At 33.7% G+C, this 25752-nt stretch overlaps 3 protein-coding genes and 1 long non-coding RNA gene across 4 annotated transcripts; 3 read left to right on the top strand and 1 right to left on the bottom strand.

The window, feature by feature from the left end:
* On the bottom strand, window positions 1083–19606 carry LOC109328262. Its single transcript, XR_002105414.1, has 3 exons — window positions 19593–19606; window positions 10539–10546; window positions 1083–1167 (listed from the first exon to the last, which is right to left on the bottom strand). It is a non-coding gene; the product is annotated as an uncharacterized LOC109328262 (long non-coding RNA).
* LOC109328259 (CBL-interacting serine/threonine-protein kinase 23) lies at window positions 1164–6952 on the top strand. Its single transcript, XM_019561643.1, has 15 exons — window positions 1164–1508; window positions 3636–3698; window positions 3806–3877; window positions 3997–4104; window positions 4211–4291; window positions 4374–4427; window positions 4505–4630; window positions 5210–5299; window positions 5429–5548; window positions 5643–5768; window positions 6030–6146; window positions 6315–6371; window positions 6450–6524; window positions 6614–6686; window positions 6839–6952. Exons 1-15 carry the CDS (start codon window positions 1311–1313, stop codon window positions 6856–6858), a joined length of 1380 nt encoding a protein of 459 aa, XP_019417188.1. The 5' UTR covers window positions 1164–1310; the 3' UTR covers window positions 6859–6952.
* LOC109328261 (transcription termination factor MTEF1, chloroplastic-like) lies at window positions 7704–8924 on the top strand. Its single transcript, XM_019561645.1, has one exon. It carries the CDS (start codon window positions 7776–7778, stop codon window positions 8697–8699), a length of 924 nt encoding a protein of 307 aa, XP_019417190.1. The 5' UTR covers window positions 7704–7775; the 3' UTR covers window positions 8700–8924.
* Window positions 10720–13235, top strand: LOC109328260 (DNA-directed RNA polymerase II subunit RPB1-like). The gene is made up of 4 exons (XM_019561644.1): window positions 10720–10905; window positions 11554–12258; window positions 12701–12740; window positions 12838–13235. Exons 1-4 carry the CDS (start codon window positions 10848–10850, stop codon window positions 13106–13108), a joined length of 1074 nt encoding a protein of 357 aa, XP_019417189.1. The 5' UTR covers window positions 10720–10847; the 3' UTR covers window positions 13109–13235.

Raw genomic sequence — 25752 nt, 5'->3', positions numbered from 1 at the left:
TAGGTCGAGTTCTAGTTCAAAGGTTAGTCAATCAGCATTTGTGGTCGAGTTAGCTTTGGGTTGAAAAAATAAACCGACCAACATCTAGGATCTTGCAAGGGGCATCTTACCCGGCCCAACTCACCCCATTCTCACCCCTAGTTTATACAATCAGAGATAATGATTTTTTTTGCAACCTTATTGCATTCAAGATCAGGTTTATGAATTCGGATTTAGAGATGGGTAAGCAACCTTTTTGTAATGAGCTAATTGAGAAAGACTTGTGTGGAGACATATGTATATGAAGACAACCAATAAAACATTGTCAATACATTAAAATTTTTATTCCAATTAAAATTTAACCACAAATGATAGCATAAAAAATTGTAAATACAATTATATCTAAATATGACATAAAGTCCATTTTGCCAATAACAATAAAATGGTATGACCCATACCATATATTTAAAAAATTAAGGGTTGAATCCACCTTTTTTGACCTATAGTCCGATGGTAGATGTGCCTTCCCCATAAGGTACCCAAAGCTCACGTGAAACTACATTTCTTCACCTCTCCTTTTCCTCTTATAATAATATCATTTTCCTCTTATAATATCCTTTGCATAAACCAACAACCAAAAAATAATAAACTTCACAAACCTCTATATCTAGAAGATGGATCCTCTATCCCAAATGAACTCTATTTCTATTCTATAATATTATATTAAATAATATAAAATATTAATTTATATTTTTTATTCAATTAAATAATATATTTTAATTGGTTTGTGACATAATATTAATAAAAATTCAGAAATAAGTTGATTAAGTTCTTTCATTCCTAGATCTCAACCACATATTCCATTCAATTCCCTCTTCCAAAAAGGGAAACTAAAATCCCTACTTAAAATTCAGTGCCCCCTTTTCTTTTTTATTATTATTATTACTTCTTTTCCCAAATCTCTTACACCTCGTGAAAATATAAATAACTCATACTCCGTTTTTCTCCGAATTCATTTCTCTCTCTCTCTTCCAAATTCTCTCATCCGTTGATTCATCTGAATTCATGGGCTTCTCGTTTGATCCAACAGTCAAATTTCCCCCACCCCTTTTCTTTCCAATTCAGAAAGATTAAATCTTTCTCCCGTTCTTGATCTTCAGAATCAATCAAATATTTGTTTTTCTTCTTCTTAGAATCTAAGGAAAATGAAGATGACAAAATCTCAGGTGTGGCAACCATGTAAGAAGAAGAGGTACTTTTAACACATAGAGAGAGAGAGAGAGAAGTTTCTTCATTTTTAGAGAGAGAAAGGAGAAAGTGAAATAAAGAAGATGACGTCACGTTCAGGTCATGGTCACGGTGGTAGTAGCGGTGGAAGGACCCGTGTGGGGAAATACGAACTGGGTAGAACACTTGGTGAAGGAAATTTTGCAAAGGTGAAATTTGCGAGGCATGTTGAAACTGGTGAGAATGTTGCTATCAAAATTCTTGACAAGGAAAAAGTTCTCAAGCATAAAATGATTGGCCAGGTTTTTTTTTTTATTAAATTGTTTATGTTATTAGATGAATGATTTGTTATTTTGTTTGAATTGATATGAAAGTATTGTAATTCTTTTCTGGGTTTCAACATTTTTTGCTTGTTCAGCACAAGTTTTTGTTTATTAATTCTTGTTTGTTTATCAGATGATTTATTTTGTGATTTTGTTGGCATATATTTTTTTTGGGTCTTGGATAAATTTTGTTTTGGAGAGTTGTGGTTGGTGATATGGGTTTTTGGGAAATTGAGAAGGGTTCCATCCATAGAAACCAGATTAGCTAGTTTGGCCGGAGAATCGCGAATTGGTTGGTGAGTACCGATTCATGACGCGAACGCTGAAGACATTATCTTCCTCATCCCTATGAGGAGGTTGATAGCCCTAGCAAAAAATACGCAAAGGAGGAGAAAAGATGAGTTGCTGACAGTGATTGGGGCATGAAGAACAAACAAATTTGGGTTAGAATGAAATTAAGGTTTTAATTCCACTTAAGTAAAAATAACCAAATTATGAAATCATATTAGATCATAAATAACTCAAATTAAAATAAATAATATATTATTAATTAATATTCAATGATACTAATATAAGGATAAATAACATACCAAACATATTAACTACATACAGCTCTAGCATAGAGGTATTTTGGCAGGGTAACATGCCACGTATTACCTACCCATATCTGTACGAAACAGAACTGCGTATAAGGTTACTATGGTTCAGTCATATAATCTTTATCCGAGAGCGGTAGCTCGATTGTTAAAGATGTGACATATAAAGTGTTAGTAATTGATTTCAAACCAGTTAACTGCACAGTTTCCTCGCATGTCATGGTTGGGGTGTTACAATGACTGTGCTAGAGCTTGTAATCTGTATTCTTTAATAATATCTTGGTTGCTCTCAACGCTCCTAGAAACGTAGGCACAATTGGGTGAATCTCGTTAACAAATTCTCTTGTCTTTTTCTCTTCTATTTACCTTTTGCACTTTATTTGATTGCTAGTGGCCATTGTTTCATAACGATCACTTCCACTGCACCAACACATGAATTGTAGAGGCACAAAATTTAGTGTCCTTATTTCTACTAAGACTTTTATAAAACAAAAGAAAAACGTTCTACACTATAATAGTAGCCATGCTAGAATGCAAATATAAATTGTTGGCAATTTGTGAGCTTATTATGTGCACATTACGTAAGTCATATATTGCGAGAAAGAGTGAACAACGTCTTTTACCACTAGATGAGATTGGTTACATGGGTCAAACAATGCCATTATCTATTCTTGAGAAGAACAATTTAAATCTAAGCGATTTTTAATGGTTTTAATTTAGGTATTATTGGTCTCCCTCTTCCTCTAACTATTGAGCTATCTTCCACCGATCTACTCTGTTAAATTGGGCGTCTACAGGTCTTCTCACATGACTAGACCATCTAATACGAGATTCCATCATCTTTTCCACTATAGGCACTACCCCTATTTTCTCTATAATGCATCCATTCCTTATCTTATCATGGCTCGTCTATCCAATCAACCAACACACTAGAGGTCCACAATTTTGCAGCAAGTCACATGTGTTGACTCTTTGTAAGCACCATCCCAAACAATGGATTCGAACTTGGAGGGAGCCATGAATTTCCAAGGTGTTTGTGAAGAAGGAGCCTTTGACGGTTTAGTGAGGTGTGCTGGAAATTGAAAGAAGGATTTTCAAAACATTGGCTCATTTCATTGGGTGATTAGATTCATGATTTGTCCAACAACTATGCTCTTTTGGGACTAGTACTAGTGGGCCTATGGGAGATCCCACCATTGGACTAGTACCTAAGGCGCAAGGGGTGGGGGATCATAATAAGTAGATTGAACCTCCTACTCTCAATGCCAGCTAGTCTCCAACTCCATTGAGCCAATGTGTCATCGACTTGGGGTTAAATTCTAAACTTGGGTGATTTCCTCTGCACTCAGCATGACATCATATTCATAATAAATCTTGCTGTGAACAGCTTTTCTTCTGCTAAATTTCTGAGTGTATTCTTTGAAGCATGAATACTCTAGTCTTACCTGATATTGTGTTTTTTATTTTTTTATATATAACCTGATATTTTTTGTTGTTCACCATTATGCAGATAAAACGAGAAATATCAACAATGAAACTGATTAGACACCCAAATGTTATACGTATGCATGAGGTCAGAAGGCAGTAAATGATTTATTCCTGTCTTCAAATTTTGCTGAGTTTTATTCCCAGTCTTTCCTAAGTGCTTTCTGCATTGCAAATGACAAATTCCTTGTGTAGGTGATGGCAAGCAAGACAAAGATATACATTGTATTGGAATTTGTGACTGGTGGCGAGTTGTTTGATAAAATTGTAAGGCAGTCTTTACCGTTCTGTTTGCTTCTGATGGCTAACCCGTATCTTCTATATTAGCATTGCCTTTTTTCTAACCCTACTACTTTGGTTCTCTTATTGCTTTTAACTTGATCCAGGCACGCAATGGGAGGTTGAAAGAAGATGAAGCAAGAAAATATTTTCAACAGCTTATATGTGCTGTGGATTACTGTCATAGTAGAGGTGTTTTCCATAGAGACCTAAAGGTTTATCTCTTGTGTAATTTTTCGTTTTCATTTGTTTATCTAGTATGTCTGTGAGAGAGACAAGGAAAAAGAATGTTAACATGTTACTGTGTTTTATCTTTTAAAGCCGGAGAACTTGTTGCTCGATGCTAGTGGATTGCTTAAAGTATCAGATTTTGGATTGAGTGCATTGCCTCAACAAGTCCGGGTGAGTTTGTTGACTAATTTTCAAAACAAAAAGGAGAATATAATTATGCACTATTGGCAACTGATTATCTTACTGTTAATAGGAAGATGGGCTGCTTCATACAACATGTGGTACACCAAATTATGTTGCCCCAGAGGTATATTAGTTGTCATATCTTTTATCTCAAAATTCTATTCTATTACCATTGTTTAACATGGCTCACTTATCATCTAGGTGATCCACAATAAAGGATATGATGGTGCAATAGCTGATCTCTGGTCATGTGGTGTTATTCTTTTCGTTTTAATGGCTGGCTATTTGCCCTTTGAAGAAAACAATCTTATGGCATTGTATAAAAAGGTGATTTTTATTCAATGTTCATTCTCTGCTTTCTCTTGATTGAACGCAGTTTATAATTCTGTTAGTAAGAATGTTATCTTTATGTTCTTTGTTGATTCGAATGCATAGAAATCTCAACCATGAAGCAGTGCATTGCCTAATGATGAAAGGAATTATCTTCATACTCATAATTCTTCTTTTCTATTTTTTATTTTTTAAAGCTATTATTTCAGATTAGATTTTAAGCATAATTTGTTTAATACCATGAAACTTTCTGGAACCACCAATCATATTAACTCCAAACCTCTGCTCAAAATTAAAATAGAATATTAGTAATATCCTTCTTGCACTTGCATCTAACAACTTACACATTTGGAGTCTTTTTTTTATATATTGTCTTGAAGAATATGCTTTTCGGTGGGAGAGTTGATGCTTACAATTATGTAGTTTAGTTTTAAAGCCTGAAAATAAAATATTACAAATGAGATTCTTGCAAAAAGAGTAAAGCAAATTTAGCATCTTTTCCTTGCACACAGTCCTTTGGTTTCTGTTTCTTGATAGTTCTGCCTCATATGGTTTAGCTTATGTTGTATTTTGCAGATTTTCAAGGCTGAGTTCTCCTGTCCTCCATGGTTCTCTTCCAGTGCTAAGAAACTAATCAAAAGAATCCTTGATCCCAATCCTGCTACAGTACGCCTTTTTGTTCATTCTCATTCTGCTATCCTACTAATGTTGTTTTTAGCAAATACTCTTATTTTTGCTTCATCACATAAAATATATGAAACCAATCTGTATTTCTATTTTACTGATATGAAACAGCGAATAACAATTGCCGAGGTCATTGAGAATGAATGGTTCAAGAAGGGATATAAGCCTCCTAGATTCGAGCAGGCTAATGTTAGTCTCGATGATATAAATTCTATTTTCAGTGAATCTATGGTAAGACTTTCGTCTTTGCTGTTATCTTTATTAAACTTTGTTCATTTGAGTTTTGAATTTGAACATTGATGTCAATGTTCATTCTGGAGCACAGGATTCACAAATTCTTGTGGTCGAGAGGCGCACAGACGGGCCTGTGGCACCTGTGACCATGAATGCGTTTGAGCTTATCTCTACATCTCAGGGCCTCAACCTAAGTAGTCTTTTCGAGAAGCAAATGGTATGTTCAACTTTATTAGGAAAAAGGAATTGTATGTTTTTCTTTCATTTGAGTTTTGCATCCTAAAGAAATTGATGTGGATTGGGTTGAGGGAATGAAAAAGTATATAAATTTTTTAATACCATGATTAGATGACAGTACTGTTCATATTCCCTTTTGACACTATTAGGCCATGTTGTTTGTTGATTACGGGTTTCACGAATTAAGAATACTCAATTAAATTTGTGATGATTGAGATTAGTTCATATTTTTGACTGCTAGGGACTTGTTAAACGGGAAACGAGATTTACATCCAAATGTTCAGCAAATGAGATAATTTCAAAAATTGAGGAAGCAGCAGGGCCTCTGGGTTTTGATGTTAAGAAGAACAACTGTAAGGTAAAGAAAGCTATGTTTATTCTTTGTTTCAAGTTAAGCCAGTACATTAGTTCCATTATTCAATGTTTTAGGTATTTTGATAATGTATTAAGATAGTGCTGATATGTGACAACATTAACATGCTGTGAAGTTTCCACTTCTGATAATCTTTCCTATTCTGCATTTCAGTTAAAGATTCAAGGGGAAAAGACCGGTCGTAAAGGTCATCTTTCTGTGAACACTGAGGTATATGATTTGCCAATTTTCTCTCATGATCTGTGTTGTCCATTATTGTTAATTTATTTGATAAGTGTTGTTTTCCAGATCTTTGAGGTGGCCCCTTCGCTTTACATGGTCGAGTTGCGTAAGTCTGATGGAGATACTCTGGAATTTCACAAGGTGAGTTTATCTCACAAGTTAATCTCCCCCCTCTCTCTCTCTCTCTGTTTATTAGCTTGTTTGGACTGAAGTTATATCTTTCTTTGCAGTTCTACAAGAATCTAGCTACTGGGCTGAAAGATATAGTTTGGAAAGCAGAACCTATTGATGAAGAAAAAGATGGTTAGTTTTCTACCTATCATGAATACTTTTAATACTCTAAAATTGTTTTGGGTTGGTTGGCAAGTCTCGATCGACATAGCAGTAAGGTTGTCTGTCTTATAAATACCTTGTTCCCGTAAGATTGTCTTCTAATTGTGAATTTGTACTTACAGGTAGCAGTGCATCAAAATAAATATTATTTGTAGAAACACACCTACCTGTATTCTTGATAAGAGTGTGCAATAGCTTGAAGGATTTTGTTATGACTTTGTTTTCTCCCCTTAATAATTTATAAAAAATTGTCTTTATTGGAATTTATGGGGAGGCTTTATTTTTTTTTCATAATTTCATGGATGTAAGGTTTGTTTGCAAACATTTGAAATTAATGACAATAATATTGGAAAATTTTAGAATATTAGTCTTTAGATAATAAATTTTTTTTATAACTTATGTGCTCTTTCAAGTCTTAACTATTATTTTTATCATTCATAATAATGAAGGTACGAATAATATATTGAAATTGTAAAAATAATTTAAAATGACAATATAGTGATATTAAACTCATGCAGAATGTACTTTTATAGTTTTATGTTCTATATCCAACCAACAATAGACATTTTTAGAATACAATTCGGAAGATATAATCTTTATATACTTATCTAATTTTAATTCAATTCTAATTATAATTTTTGAAAATGAATAAAGGAAACATCATATAATAGAGCAAGTATCACGACTGTTACGAATAATTCATTAGGCCTGTCCTATATTCCGATGATGTTATTTAACTGATCTGAGGAATCCATAGAGGACCTATCTCAAAAAGTAGTTTTTTTTGTTGTAGAAACTAAAAAATAAAATTGAAAGTGAAAACAATAATTTTTTTTTTTTTGATATACACATCTCTATAAATTTTCTCCTTCTCTCATTCATAGTTGGAAGTGAAAACAATATCTGAAATCAGTTTGAACCAATGAAATTTCAAACATATCCCCACGTGTCATTCCATAAAGCCATAACATCTTCATATCCATAATAAAAAACTCACTCTTCCATCTTGTTCTTTTTCTCTCTCTCTCTCTCTCTCTCTCTCTCTCTCCATTCTCCACCATGCACCCAGTTTCTGGATCCATAACTCTTCATTCTTCACTATGCACATTCTCTTCTGATAAACCATCATCATCATCTTCTTCTTCTTCTAGATCAACCAACAATCTCTCTGTTGCTTCCAAACCCAAAACACTTCTCCAAAACCACCCACTTTATACACCCATCAATGCAAAACTCTCCATTCAATTCAAAGAAAAAATCTTGTGTCTTGAGATATTGGGCATTGATGCAGGTAAAGCATTGTCCCAAAACCTTGAACTTCATGCAGCTACAATGGAATCCATTCATTCCATTATCTCATTCCTTTTATCCAAAGGTATCCATCAAAAAGACTTGCCTAGGATATTTGGCATGTGTCCAAAGATTCTAACTTCAAATATCAAAACTGATCTTAACCCAGTTTTTGATTTTCTCTTACAAGAACTTAATGTCCCAGATCATAGCTTTAGAAGGGTTGTTAAAAAGAACCCAAGATTGCTTACTTCAAGTGTTATGGATCAGCTTAAACCAGCTTTGTTCTACCTTAAGAGACTTGGGTTCAAGGATTTGGAAGCATTGGCTTATCAAGATTCTATTTTGTTGGTGTCTAATGTTGAAGGGACTCTTATTCCTAAGCTAAAGTATTTGGAAAGTTTGGGATTTTCTAAAGATGAGGCTAGGATTATGGTTTTAAGATGTCCATCATTGTTCACTTTCAGCATTGAAAATAATTTTCAACCAAAGTTTGAGTATTTTTCTGTTGAAATGGGTGGGAAATTGGAGGAACTGAAAGAATTTCCTCAGTACTTTGCTTTTAGTTTGGAGAAAAGAATAAAGCCTAGACATTTGGAGGTTGTGCAAAGTGGAATTCAATTACCTTTGTCAGTGATGCTTAAAAGTACTGATGAAGCTTTTGTGGAGCTGATAAATCAAGTAGGTGGATGATTATGGTGTTAACATTGTTTTCTATGTATTTATTTATGTAAATGCATACCATGCCAAGGAATTATGAGCTTTAATAATTTGTTTATAAGCTGTGTTTTCAAATTTGTTTATACATAACTGAAATTGTTGAGTTGCTATTGTAAATCTTTTGCTGTCTTTTTATGTTTATATTGATTATACCTATCTTGGAAACTTTCCAGTGGAAAGCAAAGAAAGATTAAATGTAATGTTACTATCAATAAGGTTTTAGTAATTTCATATTTTCAATGAAATTTTGACATTAGAAAAGCAACTTCTGCAAGAATGGAAATTTGATAAATTTTCAGAGATAAAAGTTCAACAATGAAGAAATTATTACATGTGGTTGGTCTAAGAAGTTTCCTTATTTTTCTTTCTATCAGTAGGTTCAAGAATTGAAATTTCTTGTCCATATGCAGACACAAGATTCTCTATCTTTGTTTGTGAGTTGGGTTTTGGAAGCAAAGAGAAATGACAGGTTTCAGAGCATCTCACTATATTTAATGACTCTCAAGCCTTCATTTCACTTCCTTGGTTTTAAAAATTAACTCATAAACAGACCCCTAAAAGAAGAGTTAAGGATAAAGTGTTAAACAATTGAATGGCTGCAGTCAGATGAGTTTGGAATGGAATAGGGTTTCATTAGAATAGCAAAAAACTTATTTCAGTATTGATCCTTAGACTATACTTTATTTCCTGAGAAATTTAATAATAAAATTGCAATATATGGTATATATTTTACATACCTGAAGAATGGAGAAAGCCTTTTCTGCTATAATGCTTTATTATAAATTATGTTCATCAACAAAATATTGTCTATCATAAATGATTGAATCATAATGATGCAATTGCATTGGACTCGAACTGTAGTTCAACTGCATCGAATCGCATTTAATTCAAAAGTATATTTTAATCATAAAATAATTCACATCGCAATAACCGTCATTCACATTACAATAGCCACAATAACCTCAATTATAGTAACTATAACCATAACCCGCAATTCGAACATGAGCCACAATTTAAAACACTATATAACATTAATCCTACACTTTCATTTAGTAGCACTTACATCATTGTGGTTTTGTAGGATCCCTCTCTTCTTCATAGCTTGATAGATAGGCATTGTAGGACCCCTCTCTTCTACACTTCATGAACACACATCCATACTCTTAATAGTCACCCCTCTACCGTTTTAAGGTTCGTTTGCGAGTTGATTTTTTGAGGGGAGTAAGGGAAATAGAAGGCATCCAAGCCATCTCACATGTGTGTTTCATGGCTCTGAAGCCTTCTATTTCCCTTCTTTCCCTCCAAAACTCAACTCGCAAATGGACCCTACAAGTGTGAGTTCTTCAATCTTTTTCATTTTTTTTACTGAACTAATTAAAGTTCACCCTGAAAATGGCTTCAATGTAGCACGGTAACCAAGATTAGTTCGATATCCTTACATATGAGAATGTTTGTGATCAAGTCCTAATAGCATTTTGATGGCAGTCTCGTGCACTGGACTTCCCTTTCTCCTATACAAGATACAATAAATCATGGAGACAAGGTAACTTAAGAATGACATGTTCAAGCCAAATTCTTGCTGGAGAAGGCAACATTCTTCATTACAAACCTAGAAAGGCAACAAAGTATAAAACCACAGTTTAACTTTTGGTTTAGGAACATGAAGCTAACAGTTGAAAAAGAGAAGCACAAAAGACCAAAGACATTGTGCAGATATCATAATCTACTTTTATATTTATATATTTCAGCTCCTAAGTATCATCAGAATTAATACTAAACATATTACACTTTTTGCCTTTTACCTTCATGAACCTTTTTCTCTCTTTTTGAAACTTCTCTTGCTTCCTAATTTCAACTATCCAATCCCTCTTTTCTCAAGTTTTCTTATATTCTTCCTTCTCTCTTTGATCCAAGAAAGCTATGATTCTAATTCTCAAGGTTATACATACATATATATATAGTAAACATGTTGATAAAAAGATAAGTTTTTCTTTCAGAGAAACACAATAGGTGCTTCTTTTGTTCAGCAAAACTCAGCTTCTCAAACACTTCATATATATATATATATACATAACTGAGAAGGACAAATCTAGAGGCAAGCATAGAAGCCAACCTGCAAATATGAGAGTTAGATGTTGGCACTTTATGCTATTCTGCTTGTGTCTTTTCATCAATTCAGGTGATTCTGAAACTTAGCTTCTTTATATTCTATTACTTACATGATTGCTGACAACAAAAACAAGAACACTTGATTCAAAATAGTTGAGTTTCAATGTGACTTCCAATAACCAAGTCCAAGGGTCTTCAACCAAAAAACAAGAGTGTTTGAAGTGTATAACAAAGATGCAGAGCCACAAATACTGACAATTATTAATTCAGAGTCAGAGAGAGTTTCAAGCATGAATGATGATGTTTTCCTATACCACAATCATAGTCACACACTTTAAGTTTCATTGCAACTAACCTCATTAGGTTCAATTAAAGATTATGGTAGGCACACAATTATATTACAACAACAACAGCAACCAAACTTTTATGCCACCAGGTCGGCTAAATGGATCGAACTACGTCGTAAACTCGTAATGCTATATCATAAATCATGTTCATTGACACAATTATATTACAACAATAACAACAACAACCAAACTTTTATGCCACCAGGTCGGCTAAATGGATCGAACTACGTCGTAAACTCATAATACTATATCATAAATCATGTTCATTGGCACAATTATATTAGCGCGTGCACACACAAACATATATATATATATATATATATATATATATATGCAGCAAGAAAGTATCCATTACTTGGTTTCTTTTACAGGTCTAGGTACAGCCATAATATCAAGAGACACAGAAAACAAGGAAACTTCATCATATGAATTTAGTACTCAACTTGATTCAGTTCCTATTATCAACCCTACAACACCAGACACAGATAATCCATATCCTACATTAAACCCAACATCTCCTCAACCACCTGACACAACAGGGCCAGTTCAAACCCCCACAAGTCCTTATACTAACCCTACAACTCCAGATACAACCCCCACAAGTCCATATAATAACCCTACAACTCCAGATACAACCCCTACAACTCCAGATACAACCCCTAAAAGTCCTTATAATAACCCTACAACTCCAGACACAACCCCCACAAGTCCTTATACAAACCCTACAACTCCAGACACAAGCCCCACAAGTCCTTACACAGACCCTACAACTCCAACAAACCCATACACAACCCCAACTACTACAACTCCACCCATTCCTGCTACTGCATCAGCAGGTGGTAAATGGTGTGTTGCAAGCCAATCAGCCACTGAGAAAGCTCTGAAGGTGGCTATTGACTATGCTTGTGGATATGGTGGTGCAGATTGTTCAGCACTTCAACCAGGAGCAAGCTGTTATAACCCAAATACTATTAGAGACCATGCTTCTTATGCATTCAATGACTACTACCAGAAGAATCCAGCACCTACAAGTTGTGCATTTGGAGGAACAGCAACACTTACAAACAAAGATCCAAGTAAGATTTTCATCAAACATACCTGATCATGTTGTTTCTATCTCAAATATACCTTTGTAGTACAACTTGTATGATGCATCTTATAATTCAGACTTTTCTATTTGCATAATACATAATTATTTTCATGCAATCTATATATCATATATCTTTCCTTACCCATCCAACACTTTTTCTAAATGTTGTATCCTGCATATGCTACCAGTTGAGGAATTCATACATGTATGTGTGCAACATAGTAACTAATAGTATACGACTAGAAAAACGTCTTGTCGGTCTTGAATGCATCAATTAATGTCATTTTGTAGAATCTTATATGCTGAAAATTGTTTCCCATCATTTAACTTGGACATGATTTCAAAGTCCATGTGGTGAGCACTTTGTCACTTTGCCCTTTGTGGTTTTTTCTGTTATCACTCTGCCTAAACAGTTAACATTGTTTCAGGTAATGGGAACTGCCACTATGCATCATCAAAAACAACAAGGTGAGAATTTATATCACATATACATTATCTTATTCACCCTATAATGAAGAAAAAAACATGATGATAATCTTATACATTATCTACATTATTCATGCAGCACAAGTCCACCAACAATTCCACCAAGTACTATGACCCCAACTGCACCAAATACTATGACCCCAACTGCACCAAATACTATGACTCCAACTGCACCAAGTACTATGATTCCAACTACACCACCAAGCATGACAATTCCTGGTGGAGCATCAGTCTCTAACTTAGGACCAGAAGGAAGTCCAAACATAGCAACATCTGATTCTTATTCATTGTTGCTGATGTTTACCTTATTTGGTCTATGGGCTTCACATTATGTTGAAAATTACATTTAGATCAAAACCAAGCCTCAGCCATTTGTTATTTGTCACAGAGCCAAGAATGCTATATTTGTTGTTTGAAGTCTGCCATTAAATTTAGTACCATCTTACATCAATGTATATATATAGGTTCTTGGAGACAGATTTCTTACAGTATTAGCACAATAAATTATTGGATCAATCTACTCTTATTTTCCATTTAGATTGTAGAAATATAATATGCGGTCCTCTTTGATACGAGTATGGATACCTGATATGCAGTATACTACCCTATCAAATATATGATACGTTAATATACTTAGTTGATACATTTTTATTTTATTTTAGTGAGTACACTTTAATTTTTTATAAACTCATTTATATTTTTTATTAGTAATTTAACAGGTTAAAATAAATGTATAAGCAATTTTAAAGGATAAAACCATATATTGCTAACACTATTTTATATCATCAACTTAAATAAAACTCAAATCTATTAAAAAAATCATATTAAATTAGAATTTATTTTTCCTCACCTTCTATAATATTTTTGCTCTCTGTTAGAGAACATGGTATCCCATATGAAAGAAGAGAACAATCTTTTGAATTCTTTGTTTAACTGAATTTTCTTGTTGTTTACAAAAGGAAGAATATGGGTCTATATATAATAATATAAGTTGGTTAGAATAACCAACTAAACAAACTGAAACTTAACAAATTACTAAAAGAAGAAAATAAAGGAAAAGGGCTTCCCAAAATAAAAGCCCAAACCAGAGACATTTGCACAACTCTAGTTTATTTATAATTTCTTTAACTTCATTCTTCTTTGTCTTGCTTCTTCCTTCTTCTTGATTTTCCAACTCTAACACTCCCCCACAAGCTGGAATGTGGATGTCTAACATTTCTAGCTTGGAATCTAATTTCGTGAAGATGCTGGGAGACAAAGATTTGGTGAATATATCAGTAGTTTGAGACAGAGTTAGGATGGAGAGTAAATGAATGAGCCCAGATTGAATCTTCTCTCTTACTGAGTGACAATCTACTTCGATATGCTTAGTTCTCTCATGGAAGATGGGATTTGCAGCTATATGGATGGCAGACTGGTTGTCACAGAATAGAGCTATGGCTTCTGGATGTGTTATCTACAAGTCCTTCAAGAGATATGCTAGCCACTGTGCCTCACAGGCAGCTAAAGCTATGGCTCTATACTCTGCTTCAGCAGAGGATCTGGCCACGACTTGCTGCTTCTTGCTCTTCCAGGAAATGAGAGCATTTCCAAGATAAAAACAATATCCAGATACAGATTTTCTAGAGTCAGGACATCTTGGCCAATCTGAATCAGTATATCCCTTTATCTTGAAATCAGTTTCTGCAGGGAAGAAAATTCCAGCACTGATTGAACCCTTAAGATACCTTAGTATCCTTTTGGCTCCCTCAAAGTGAAGATTAGTAGGCTTAGCAATAAACTGGCTAAAATGCCCAACTGTGAAGCTTAGATTAGGTCTAGTATGAGTTAAGTAAAGAAGTTTATCCATGAGTCTTCTATAGATAGTAGGGTCATTTAAAAGCTCTCCATCTTCAGAACTGATCAGTCTTTTAGCATACTCCATTGGAGTAGAGCATGGTTTTGATCCCAACATTCCAGTGTCTTCTAGGAGATCAAGAGTGTATTTCCTTTGATGTAGGGAAATTCCTTTGTTTGATCTAGCCACTTCCATACCTAGAAAAAAATTTAATTGACTAAGGTCCTTTATACTAAATTCAGCATCAAGAAGCTTCTTGATTTTGTTAATTTCTGTGATGTTGTTTCCTGCCAACACAAGATCATCAACATATACTAGAATAGATGTAAAGTCAAGATCAGTAGATTTAATGAACAATGAATGATCATCAAAAGATTTTTGGTAACCAGATTGGAGAAGGAAACTTGTTAATTTGGCATGCCACTGTCTGCTAGCTTGCTTAAGTCCATAAAGAGACTTTTCAAGCTTGCAGACCAGATGAGGATTGTCAACACATAGCCCTTGAGGAATTTTCATATACACTTTCTCCTTTAGATCACCATGGAGAAAGGATGTGTTGACATCTAATTGATGCAAATGCCATTTGTTGGCTGAAGCCAGAGCAAGAATGACTCTAATTGTTGTCATTTTGATCACAGGACTAAAGGTTTCCATATAATCTATCCCATCGGTTTGAGTAAAACTTTTGGCAACAAGTCTTGCCTTGTGCCTCTCAATAGAACTATCAGATCTATATTTGATTTTAAAAACTCATTTGTACCCTATGGCTTTCTTGGTGCTAGGTAAATTGGTCAATGTCCAAGTATTGTTTTCATTGAGAGCCTTTAGTTCATGTTGCATAGCAGTTCTCCAACAAGCATGCTTAATAGCATCATTATAAGAATTAGGTTCTTTATGAGAGGATATATTAAGAGAGAAATGCTTATGAGCTAAAGACAATCGGTCATAGGATATGCCCTTTGATAAATGGTATTGTACCTTTGAAGACTTGGATGGGGATGAATGATAGGTGGAAGTATTTAAACTACAGGGATAGTCCTACAGATAGTGGGGTTTGTGTCTGTTCCTAAGTGATTTTCTAGTGTTGTGACTCTCACTTTGATGAGTATTGTGTTCAGTAGCAGGAATGATAAGTTGAGCATCAATATCATCATTGTTCATTCTGTGTTCATCAATCACAGTAGGGTAGTTATGTTCAGGTGCATCTTGTATAATGCATCCTTCATTAGAGTCATCTAGCCATCTTGAATCAGTGTTATGATTGATAGGTATGGTTATATTGCTATCTAAATCATTATTGGCAATCTCTGCAAAGGGAAAAACATGCTCATAAAAGGAAACATTTCTAGAAACAAAAATTTCATGGGTTCTAGTGTCTAAAATTACATGCCATTTTACCCCTGCTTTTAATCCTAAGTAAACTCGTTTTCTTGATCTAGGATCAAGCTTCTTTCTATGGGAGGTAATGGTAGTAGCATAACATAGGTATCCAAAAGTCTTTAAGTCAGAAATATTTGGCAACTTTCCATATAGCACATTAAAGGGGGTATCATTGGATAAGTAACTACTTGGTTGCCTATTAATCAAGTAAATAGCATGAGCCATAACATAGTTCCAAAAACAGATAGGAACTTTAGATTGAAAAATCAGAGATTTAGCAACACTAAGAATGTGTTGATATTTTCTCTCAACCACCCCATTTTGTTGGGGTGTCTCAACACAGCTAGTTTGGTGCTCAATCCCTTTCTTAGCATAGAAGTCATGCAAGGAAAATTCATTTCCATTATCACTTCTGATGCATTTAGCTGTCTTTCCAAATTGAGTTTGTATAAGGGTGATAAAATTTCTAATAAGGTCAGGCACTTCAGACTTAAGTTTTAAGAAATAAAGCCATGTAAATCTAGATTTATCATCAACAATTGTTAAGAAATATCTGTGACCAAAAGTACTTGGAGTGGCAAAAGGCCCCCATATGTCCATGTGGAGCAAATAAAAAATGCAGGCAGATTTAGAAATTCTATTATCATAAAGTAAATTTTTCTGTTTTGCCATGTGACAAATATGACAAGGATTAGCAGTTTCAATACATCTAATGTAAGGAAAATCTTTTTGCATTGTTAACATCTTGTTGGGAGATATATGACCTAGTCTAATGTGCCAAATATTTGTGTCATAGGTATTGAAACTGTTAGCAACATTACTGAAGTTTTTCTTATGAATGATAGGCGAAGTCTTCACACAATCCTTCATTGCATGTAGTCCACTTCTCAATTCAGCTACACCAATCATCTTCAATGATGGGAGATCCTGAATATGACAAATGGTTTTGGAGAAAGTTAGTTGACAGGGAATGTTCTCAATCAACTTGGAAATTGAAATCAGATTATATGTAAAATATGGTATATACAACACATCTATCAAGTATAATTCAGAAGAGAAAATAACACTCCCTGAGATATTTGTAGAAACTTGACTACCATTTGGCAAGGTAACAAAAATGGTATTGATTTGCTTGAAAGTTTGAAATTTTGAAAGTGTATGGCATATATGATCAGTGGCTCCTGTGTCAAGGAACCAATCAAAGATTTTAGTACAAGAACTCAACATATGCTTCATACCTTTCTCATTGGTGCTGTTGTTGGCAATGTGTGTAGTGAATTGATTAGTGCTATGAGTGGTGTTAGGCTGTAGGATTGACAACAAAGTTTGTTGTTGTTGGGGAGTAATACTAACTCCTGAAGTCCCCTCACAATTTTTATTGCTTATGGAATGCTCCTTCCCTTCATCTTGATAGCCAGAGTCATAGGACTGAACATCACTTGCTCCAATGTTGTTGACAGAGTAATTCTTGAAATTTCCAGGTGGGAATCCATGCCTTTTGAAACATTGATCAACAGTGTGTCCAGTCTTATGACAGAAGGTGCAGACTTTGGAGCTTCTGCTAATTGAAGATCTACCTGAGTTCCTTCCTCCTTGGTATCCTCTTCCTCTACTTCTTCCTCTATTGCTTCTTGTGTTTCTTTCAAAATTGTTGATATCAGGTTCACTGCTCACCGTGTTCATCAGGGCCCTTGGTTCAACAAACTGAGAATTGACATGTCTTTCTTGTTGAACTAACAGGTAGAAAGCTTTATTGATGGTAGGGAGTGGATCCATTAACATGATCTGCGACCTCACTCCCTCATATTGATCATTTGGACCATTAAGGAAGCAAATGACATAGTCATTTTCCCTGTACCCTCTTATAGTAGGAATCAAGTTACATCTGCATCTATATGTGCAAGAACATCCAGGAATTGGTCTAAAATTATCTAATTCTTGCCAAAAACCTTTTATGTGATTGTGATAAGTTGCTTTGCTAAGGTTACCTTGTTTATATGTGTAAATTTCTCGAAGCAATTGTGAGATTCGGTAGGCATCTCCTTGGTAATATCTCTCACGCAAATCTTGCCATATTTCTGTAGCCGTTTCCATCCAGAGAATGCTTTGAGCAATTGAAGCATCTATTGATTGAGTTAGCCATGAAACCACCAATGTATTTACTTTGTCCCATGTGCTGAAAGTTGGATCTTCAACTGATGGTTTGAGGAGGGATCCATCAATAAACTGAAGCTTATTCTTTGTTTTGAGAGACATCCACATAGCACGAGACCAAGAATGATAATTGTCGCCATTAAGAGGTTTGGATACGATTATTGCACCAGGGCTCTCATTGGGAGACATATAGTAAGGCGAAAAAGGATCTTGCATTGGATTCAGTGTGGTTATGGCTCTTTTCTCCATCTTAGCATAAGCAGTGGGATTCTGAAAAGAAGATGAACTTTGAGGATGAATGAGGGAGAAGACGAGTTGATTAGAGTGGAAAAAATTTTTTGCCAGCGAAAGGTGGGATATCAGGGCTTTATGCAAGCTCAGATACCATGTTAAAGAACATGGTATCCCATATGAAAGAAGAGAACAATCTTCTGAATTCTTTGTTTAACTGAATTTTCTTGTTGTTTACAAAAGGAAGAAGATGAGTCTATATATAGTAATATAAGTTGGTTAGAATAACCAACTAAACTAACTGAAACTTAACAGATTACTAAAAGAAGAAAATAAAGGAAAAGGGCTTCCCAAAATAAAAGCCCAAACCAGAGACATTTGCACAACTCTGATTTATTTATAATTTCATTAACTTCATTCTTCTTTGTCTTGCTTCTTCCTTCTTCCTGATTTTCCAACTCTAACACTCTCTCCTTCTTTGAGTTTGTAACCCACTACATTTCAAAAACACAGAAGAACCATGAATCAGTTCTCATGAATACCGAGTTATCTTACTCATATTATATGCAAGTTTTTATTCACTATTGCTTTATCTTATCCTAGTCTCCAAACCGGTCTCAAGGTTATTTCATTAAAAAATAAAGTTTATTTTAATTTTTTATTTGTTGTTTTTAATGTTTTAAAAATTGAATCACACATTAGAGAGGAGTGGTTTCACTGTTCATTCTTTCTATCATTCATATTTATATGAATTACTTTTTTATGAAAAGAATTAAATATGAATGATAAATAATATACTGACAGTATATAAAATTTATACATTATTATTACATACATCTTTTTTCTACTTTTATTTAAGAGTTGATAATAATTAATATATGAATAATGTAAAAAAATCTCACATTATGAATGCAATGACTATTTTATCTAAATTTATAGCTATGAATAATGAATAACATATTTATCCCATCAAAAATTCCAATCACCAATACAAAACTATTCAACTCTTTTTAAAACAAGTTTTGTTACATTGTTCATAAATGTGATGAGAAATAATGGATAAATTTATTATTTAATATTTGATTTTATTGTAAAAAATACAATGTTCATTGACTTGAAATAATATATTTATTTGTTATATTCAAAGTTTAAGTGAATTAGATATTGATGGGTTACCTACAACTCTAAAACTAAGTATTTACAATTATACTTGTAAATTAGCCTCAAAGAACTCTTCATGTTAGAAATGAGAATGGAATCCTATACTTTATAAAGTAACCAACTTGTCTACGTTAGATAGACAATGAAAGGTTTAATTTAATTTATTCTACTGCTTAATGTCTTTTACAAACTTTTAAATTTTCTCATATTCATAATTAAATGACTTAAATATTGTGTGACAATCAGCATTGCATCATGATTTTTTATATTCAAATGATTTTGTTTAGAAAGAAACATCATTATTTTTATAAATCCAATAGGGTCCTTTTATTCTATAAGTAATGTAATAGTCTTTTTTTTTAGATACATAAATATCTCTTTTAATAAGTTTCGTGTCAATCTAAGAAATAAATAATAGACGTGTCATAAGATCATTGATCACATTCAAAAAAAAATTTCTAGGCAAATAATTGCTCCTTCAGTGAACTGAACTACCAAGCTATATGGGAGTAGCTTAGTTACTTTATTGATTTTTTTCATTTATTTTAAGAAGTTAACCTTACCCGAGTATTTTATTCTGGAATCATATTTCCTTGTCCAGTTGTCTAATCTTGCTTTTGTTTAGCCAATAACAATTTAAATTGTTATGGTGGCTTGTGTTACAAATCTGTGTTCAGGTGTTGGTCTAATGGGGTAAGGTCATGTAAGATACTTATGATTACCAGTAAGAATTTAATTTCTGATAGCAACACTTGTTGAGAATGGTAGTCACGCACTCAAAATAAGATTAGTTCCTTACCCAAAATTGTGATGGAATACCCTCGATAGTTCCAAAAAAATCAATATGCATATGTACTTTGTATTTTACTTTCATGTGTTAGAAACCAAAATAAGTATATGAGAAACTCTTAACTTGTTGGTTGTTTTTTGGTTTTCTACATGTACCCTCGTATTGGATGCAATCTTGTCCGAGCCAGGAACATCTACATGTATGTGGGGCTAACTATTTCAGCGGATATTTTTTCCATCCATAAGACTCAAACTCGAAACCTTATGAATGATGTATATCAAATAATAACAATGACATTATTATTGCTATGATAATGGTAGGAATGATCTTTATGAATGAGTATATGATGGACTATAACATAAGAATTGAGAAGGTAGACTATCCTATCTTGTCCATCATACAAGGCATACATGATCATGCCTATATTATTTTAACATACAAGATGATATGTCCTATCTGTTTTAAAATTGACTAACGGAATGCAGGCAATTGCGAGTATTGATGACTAATTTAAAAATAAAAAAGTAATATAAAAAATAAAAATAAATTAAATAAAGTAGTTAAAGAGCCCAAAATAAATAAAAAAAAACTTTGATATTTTGTATGAAGCTGTCCAAATTATATTACATCACAATTTTTTGAGACATTAAATCATATTACATCATAATTTATTTGATTTTTTTATTTTTCCTTTCCTTATACTGCCCATGGGCCGCCTGCTTTGCCCAATAGAAAAAAGCTCGTAGGCTTGGCAGACAAACGAGTCAGGAAAATGAGCAAAATTTGCATGCGCTGACCACAAAAAAATTGCAGGCTATGCGGACAGGCCCACGTGCATTACCCGTTTTGTTATCTATAATCTACAATTAATTGAGTATGAAAATCCTTAAACAATTAAGGTGTTTGTATATTGCTCCGAATAACTGAAAGTCCTCAAAAATTAGTGTTAGATGAGGTTAATTTAGGAAAATATTATAGTAATTGAAATTAACCTCACTAGAAATATTAAACTATGAAGTTCTTTTCTCGGTTTCTCCTTCCAAATGGCTTGTATAAATATTATTGATAATTGGGAAGTCCAATAGTCAAAGAGACATAGATCCAATGGGCTAAAGAACAATTATAGTAAGGGAATGAACACTACATCTTAATTCAACCTTAAGGTATTAGCCTTATATATGGACTCGTCCATTTATGTTTTCTCATTTTATCTAGTCCTTCTCGATGCTGGACTTATCTCACTAAAACTTTTGTTAAGTATCAGTGACAGAATACATCTAGAATGGGTGGTTGAATATGTGTTGCGGTTCCCACTTACTGTTATTCGCACCAAAGCCTATTCTGGAAAATCGCCTAGTTAATCGATTAAAGTACTACCTTAATCGATTAAATCACATTTAACAGATAGTTGTTGAATGACTCAATTACACAACCACTTACAGATTATATAGAAACGATATAACAGATATATTTGAACATAAATAATCTTTATATGGCAGAATTACTATATTCAAATTATCAGCTACAATAGGCAATTAAAAACAACTTAAAACAGTAAAGAAATAAGGGTAAAAAACAGTCCGCAACAAGGTTTTTATACTGGTTCGTTTTACAGTCCACTGCAAAACTACATTCAGTCCTTCCTTCCGATTTGGGAGATTTTCTTCACTAAAATTGAAGTCAATGTATCTTACATACACACTTCAAATTACAAGACCTTGAACACTACCTTCTTGAATTCCCATAACTTCTACCTTGGTTTGACCTTACCAATCACCTAGGAAAACCTTTCATATGATCCAGCTCCAGCCAAGAGTATGTTCTAAACTCAAGACCTCCAAGTCTTGGTGAAGACTCTATGTATCTCGTTGGTGGTACGACGCCAAGAGACGACTTTCCTTGTTACAAAATTACAACAAAAACAGAGTAATGTGAAGCACAAAATAGCTCAAATATTACAATTAAGAACAAGCTATAAACCCTATACAAATCTCACAAATTATTATGAATATGTATAAGATCAAAATCATGAAGAACATGTAATATCTACCCTAAGAAATATCTAAAAGAATTGAAAGAATCATGCAAGAAAGATAGAATGGTGAACACATTTAATCACATACAATGGATGATATTTTGATCTTTAAGCATGATACTATCTCTCACTAATCTCACATGCAACTCTCTCTGCCTATATGACATACAATGGGCACGAAAATATGCAACTTAGCAATTCTAAAAATGAATGAATGTATGAAGCATGGTGTATAACACAATTTATATAGAAAAGTTGTTTTATGTCCAGTTAATCGACTAAGTGTCATGTTAATTGATTAATGAGATGTTTAGAATAACTGAATTCTGTTTTTCACGTTAATCGATTAAAGACTTACTTAATTGATCAACTGACATATTTTCAGTTAAGATATTAAATGGTAAACTGCTTATATGTTATGCTTATCAAATAACATATATGATTAATGTTGAACATATAATTAGCTAGATGGCATGTCTCATGTAAATGATATGATAGTTTTTAGAACTTGTGAGATTTGCATCTAGGTTTACCTAACCTAGACTCTATAACTAAGACACATATCTAAGACTCTAGTTTAGACATGAAGCTCTTGAATCTTTGGCATGTTGATTTGTTGAGTTGTCTTTAAGCTTTCACTAATTCTTTTGTCTTCATCAAAATATAGGCAAGCTAAGTGTTATCTTAACACTTTGCACTTTCAACTTGGTTCCTAACAATCTCTCCATCAACTATAAGTCTTCTGCAAGATAATACACTCCTCTTTGAACTCAACTGTTTTGAATATTCTCATGGTGTAAGAACCGATCTCGAATACACCCACCACAATATGACTACCAGTGCCAATTCTCGAAATTTCCACAATATGGCTAACAATGCCAATTTTCGAAATACCCACAATATGGCTACCTGTGCCAATTCTTTTCCCTCAATACTGACTACCCGTGTCAGTTCTCGAAATGCCCACAATATGACTACTTGTGCCAATTCTTTTCCCTTAATACTGACTACTTGTGTCAGTTCTCAAAATTTCCACAATATGGCTACATGTGCCATTTCTTAGTGCCACAGAAAGAAAGGGGGAGAAGTTTACCAAAAATGCATCGGCGGAAAATATGAGAGAGAAATACAAAGTTGAATGAAAGCGCATTCAACTTGGGACAAGAAAATATGAAGATAAAAGACTTCTATTTATAACATTAGATTTTTTTCATGTTCCTAATCTCTCCAATATGGGACTTGAGAGTTGTTTTTTCAAAACTCTTCCATGTGAGACTTGTGAGTTTTTTAGATTTCACACCCACAACCAAGTTCCAAGAATATGTGTACCACCATCATCTCCAAAGAGACACACCACCTAGATGCCATGTATTTCTAGGAAGACATTAGTCACAAAAGACCCTACATTAGGGTCACTAATGATTGCTCTCACTAATACTCACCTTGATTGAGACGTTGGCTATTATATTACTTGTTATGACCATGGACCTTTACTCCAAGGGTATTTGCAACAATGGGCCAAAGAAGAACCACAATAACTGGACATACGTGTGAGTCCTCCACTTGGCGTCATACTTCCCCTTGAGGATAAGCCTTTGGAGTATTCCAATAGAGTGGAAAAGATCTTGGCCCAACTATCACTATCTAGAGGGTCATGTGTGCTCTTCTTCGCACCTGTATCATCGTTATCTTGAACTAGACACATCATTTTGCCCCAAATACCAAGAGGAAAATATTCATCTCAAGGACCCCACACATGGGTCCACCTAGAGGTGTCAAAATGGGTTATCCGGAGGGGTTCGGGCTAGCCCACATCGAGTCCGGGCTAAACCGGGTCGGGCTAAAAGCCCAGATACAATTTATGCATATCAAGTTTTAGTCCAAACCCATTTGATATTAATGTATAACTTTTTAAACATATTTGTCATGCCAAATGCAACCAAACTTATAGATCTAATGTCTTGTGTTTGAGTTAAGACGTGATGTTAAGTCCACGTGTATGATTTTTAACATAACTCTTTTATTAAATCTTTCATTTGTATTGGACCCTCCTTTAACACAATATAATTTGTAACTTCACTTTAATATATAAACATTTAGATACTATCAAAAATATTATCTTTTGTATGTTCTTTGTCAATAATTTCATTGTGAACTATTATATTATATTTCGTTATGTGGAGTTCTCTATGATAAACAATTTATGTTGATTTTAGTTTTGTTGTAAACATTATTTTCTTTATTATGTTTTTGTGGTAAAAGTTAAATCTAATTAGATACACAATAACATAATACTTATTATCTATTTTTTATTATAAGTTGTTTTGTAAATTTTCATTTAGTGCTTATTACCGAGCCAAAAGTCACAAAAAAGATTAAAACAAATAAGTAAAACGGGTAGCCCGAACACACCCAGGTAAGCCCGGTCCAAGCTAAAAAGCCCGAATTCAATAAAAAGTACCTAAAATGATACTCGAGTCCTATAAATTTTCGAGTTTTAACGTGTCGGCCCATCTGGGCCCACCCACTTTGACAGCTCTAGGTCCACCAATGAACGTCCTCTCTAATATTCAGCATACTTGAACCGTCAGCTGATTTCACTTGCTACGACGAGGAAGCTCAATCGCAAGGGAAATATTAAAACAAATAGGTCAAAAAAAACTATAATAACCAAATTGGGCACCATATATCTACTGAAAAATAGATTAGCAAATGGAGAAAGTTTATAGCAAAAGTAAATACAATGTTGAGATTGTGAGATGAAAATTCCAAAATGTTTTCTTTCCAAGACTAACTTGAATTTAAAAATCAAAAGTAAGTTATCTTCGTAAATGTTATGAAATGATTATGCTATATAATATAAAGTACATGTCATGCATCCACCAAATACAATGCTTCGGAAAGCCCCTCTATGCATCCATCTGAACACAGTTACATGTCATGCATCAACCACTACGATGTAATTTATTGGTGTTATCATCATAGCCACCATCCCAAGCAGGTTTAAAAAAGGGTAAGCATGATCAAAGTTACACTAAGTCAGAATAGAAAAACAATACTTAAAATTGTTATTCAACAATGCTTATTGGATGTTGTCTATATGAACGCAGTAGAATATAGGGTTATATTCAACAGCACTTTTGAAGCGTCGTAGGAAATAAACATTTAACCATGCTCATTAAAGTAAGTGTTGTTAAATGTCTACTTTTAGATAAGGCAAAATATTTCTCATACATTATATCAAACATGTAACAAACATGTCTAATTCCACCATATTTACTATTGATTTGACAATATAAACATCATTTTAAAACCCCAATTCATAAACCATTGCATGAATTGATCTCCTTTAGTTCAAATCTATTAACCTAGAAGATTATATGCACTAATGAAAGAGACGAATATG

Source organism: Lupinus angustifolius, chromosome LG15 (assembly GCF_001865875.1).
Source record: "Lupinus angustifolius cultivar Tanjil chromosome LG15, LupAngTanjil_v1.0, whole genome shotgun sequence".
Taxonomy (NCBI): domain Eukaryota; kingdom Viridiplantae; phylum Streptophyta; class Magnoliopsida; order Fabales; family Fabaceae; genus Lupinus; species Lupinus angustifolius.
The sequence above is the reverse complement of the archived record's forward strand: the minus strand, read 5'-3'. Positions and strand labels throughout refer to the sequence as shown.

What these genes read in the sequence shown, in the direction of transcription:
- LOC109328260 (XM_019561644.1), top strand. Translation starts at nt 10,848, where the DNA reads ATGAGAGTTAGATGTTGGCACTTTATGCTATTCTGCTTGTGTCTTTTC. An exon ending in ACTTACAAACAAAGATCCAA is followed by an intron (nt 12,259 to 12,700) that starts GTAAGATTTTCA and finishes ACATTGTTTCAG; the next exon opens with GTAATGGGAACTGCCACTAT. An exon ending in GCATCATCAAAAACAACAAG is followed by an intron (nt 12,741 to 12,837) that starts GTGAGAATTTAT and finishes TTATTCATGCAG; the next exon opens with CACAAGTCCACCAACAATTC.
- LOC109328261 (XM_019561645.1), top strand. Translation starts at nt 7,776, where the DNA reads ATGCACCCAGTTTCTGGATCCATAACTCTTCATTCTTCACTATGCACA.
- LOC109328259 (XM_019561643.1), top strand. Translation starts at nt 1,311, where the DNA reads ATGACGTCACGTTCAGGTCATGGTCACGGTGGTAGTAGCGGTGGAAGG. An exon ending in GTCTTTTCGAGAAGCAAATG is followed by an intron (nt 5,769 to 6,029) that starts GTATGTTCAACT and finishes TTTGACTGCTAG; the next exon opens with GGACTTGTTAAACGGGAAAC. An exon ending in ATACTCTGGAATTTCACAAG is followed by an intron (nt 6,525 to 6,613) that starts GTGAGTTTATCT and finishes CTTTCTTTGCAG; the next exon opens with TTCTACAAGAATCTAGCTAC.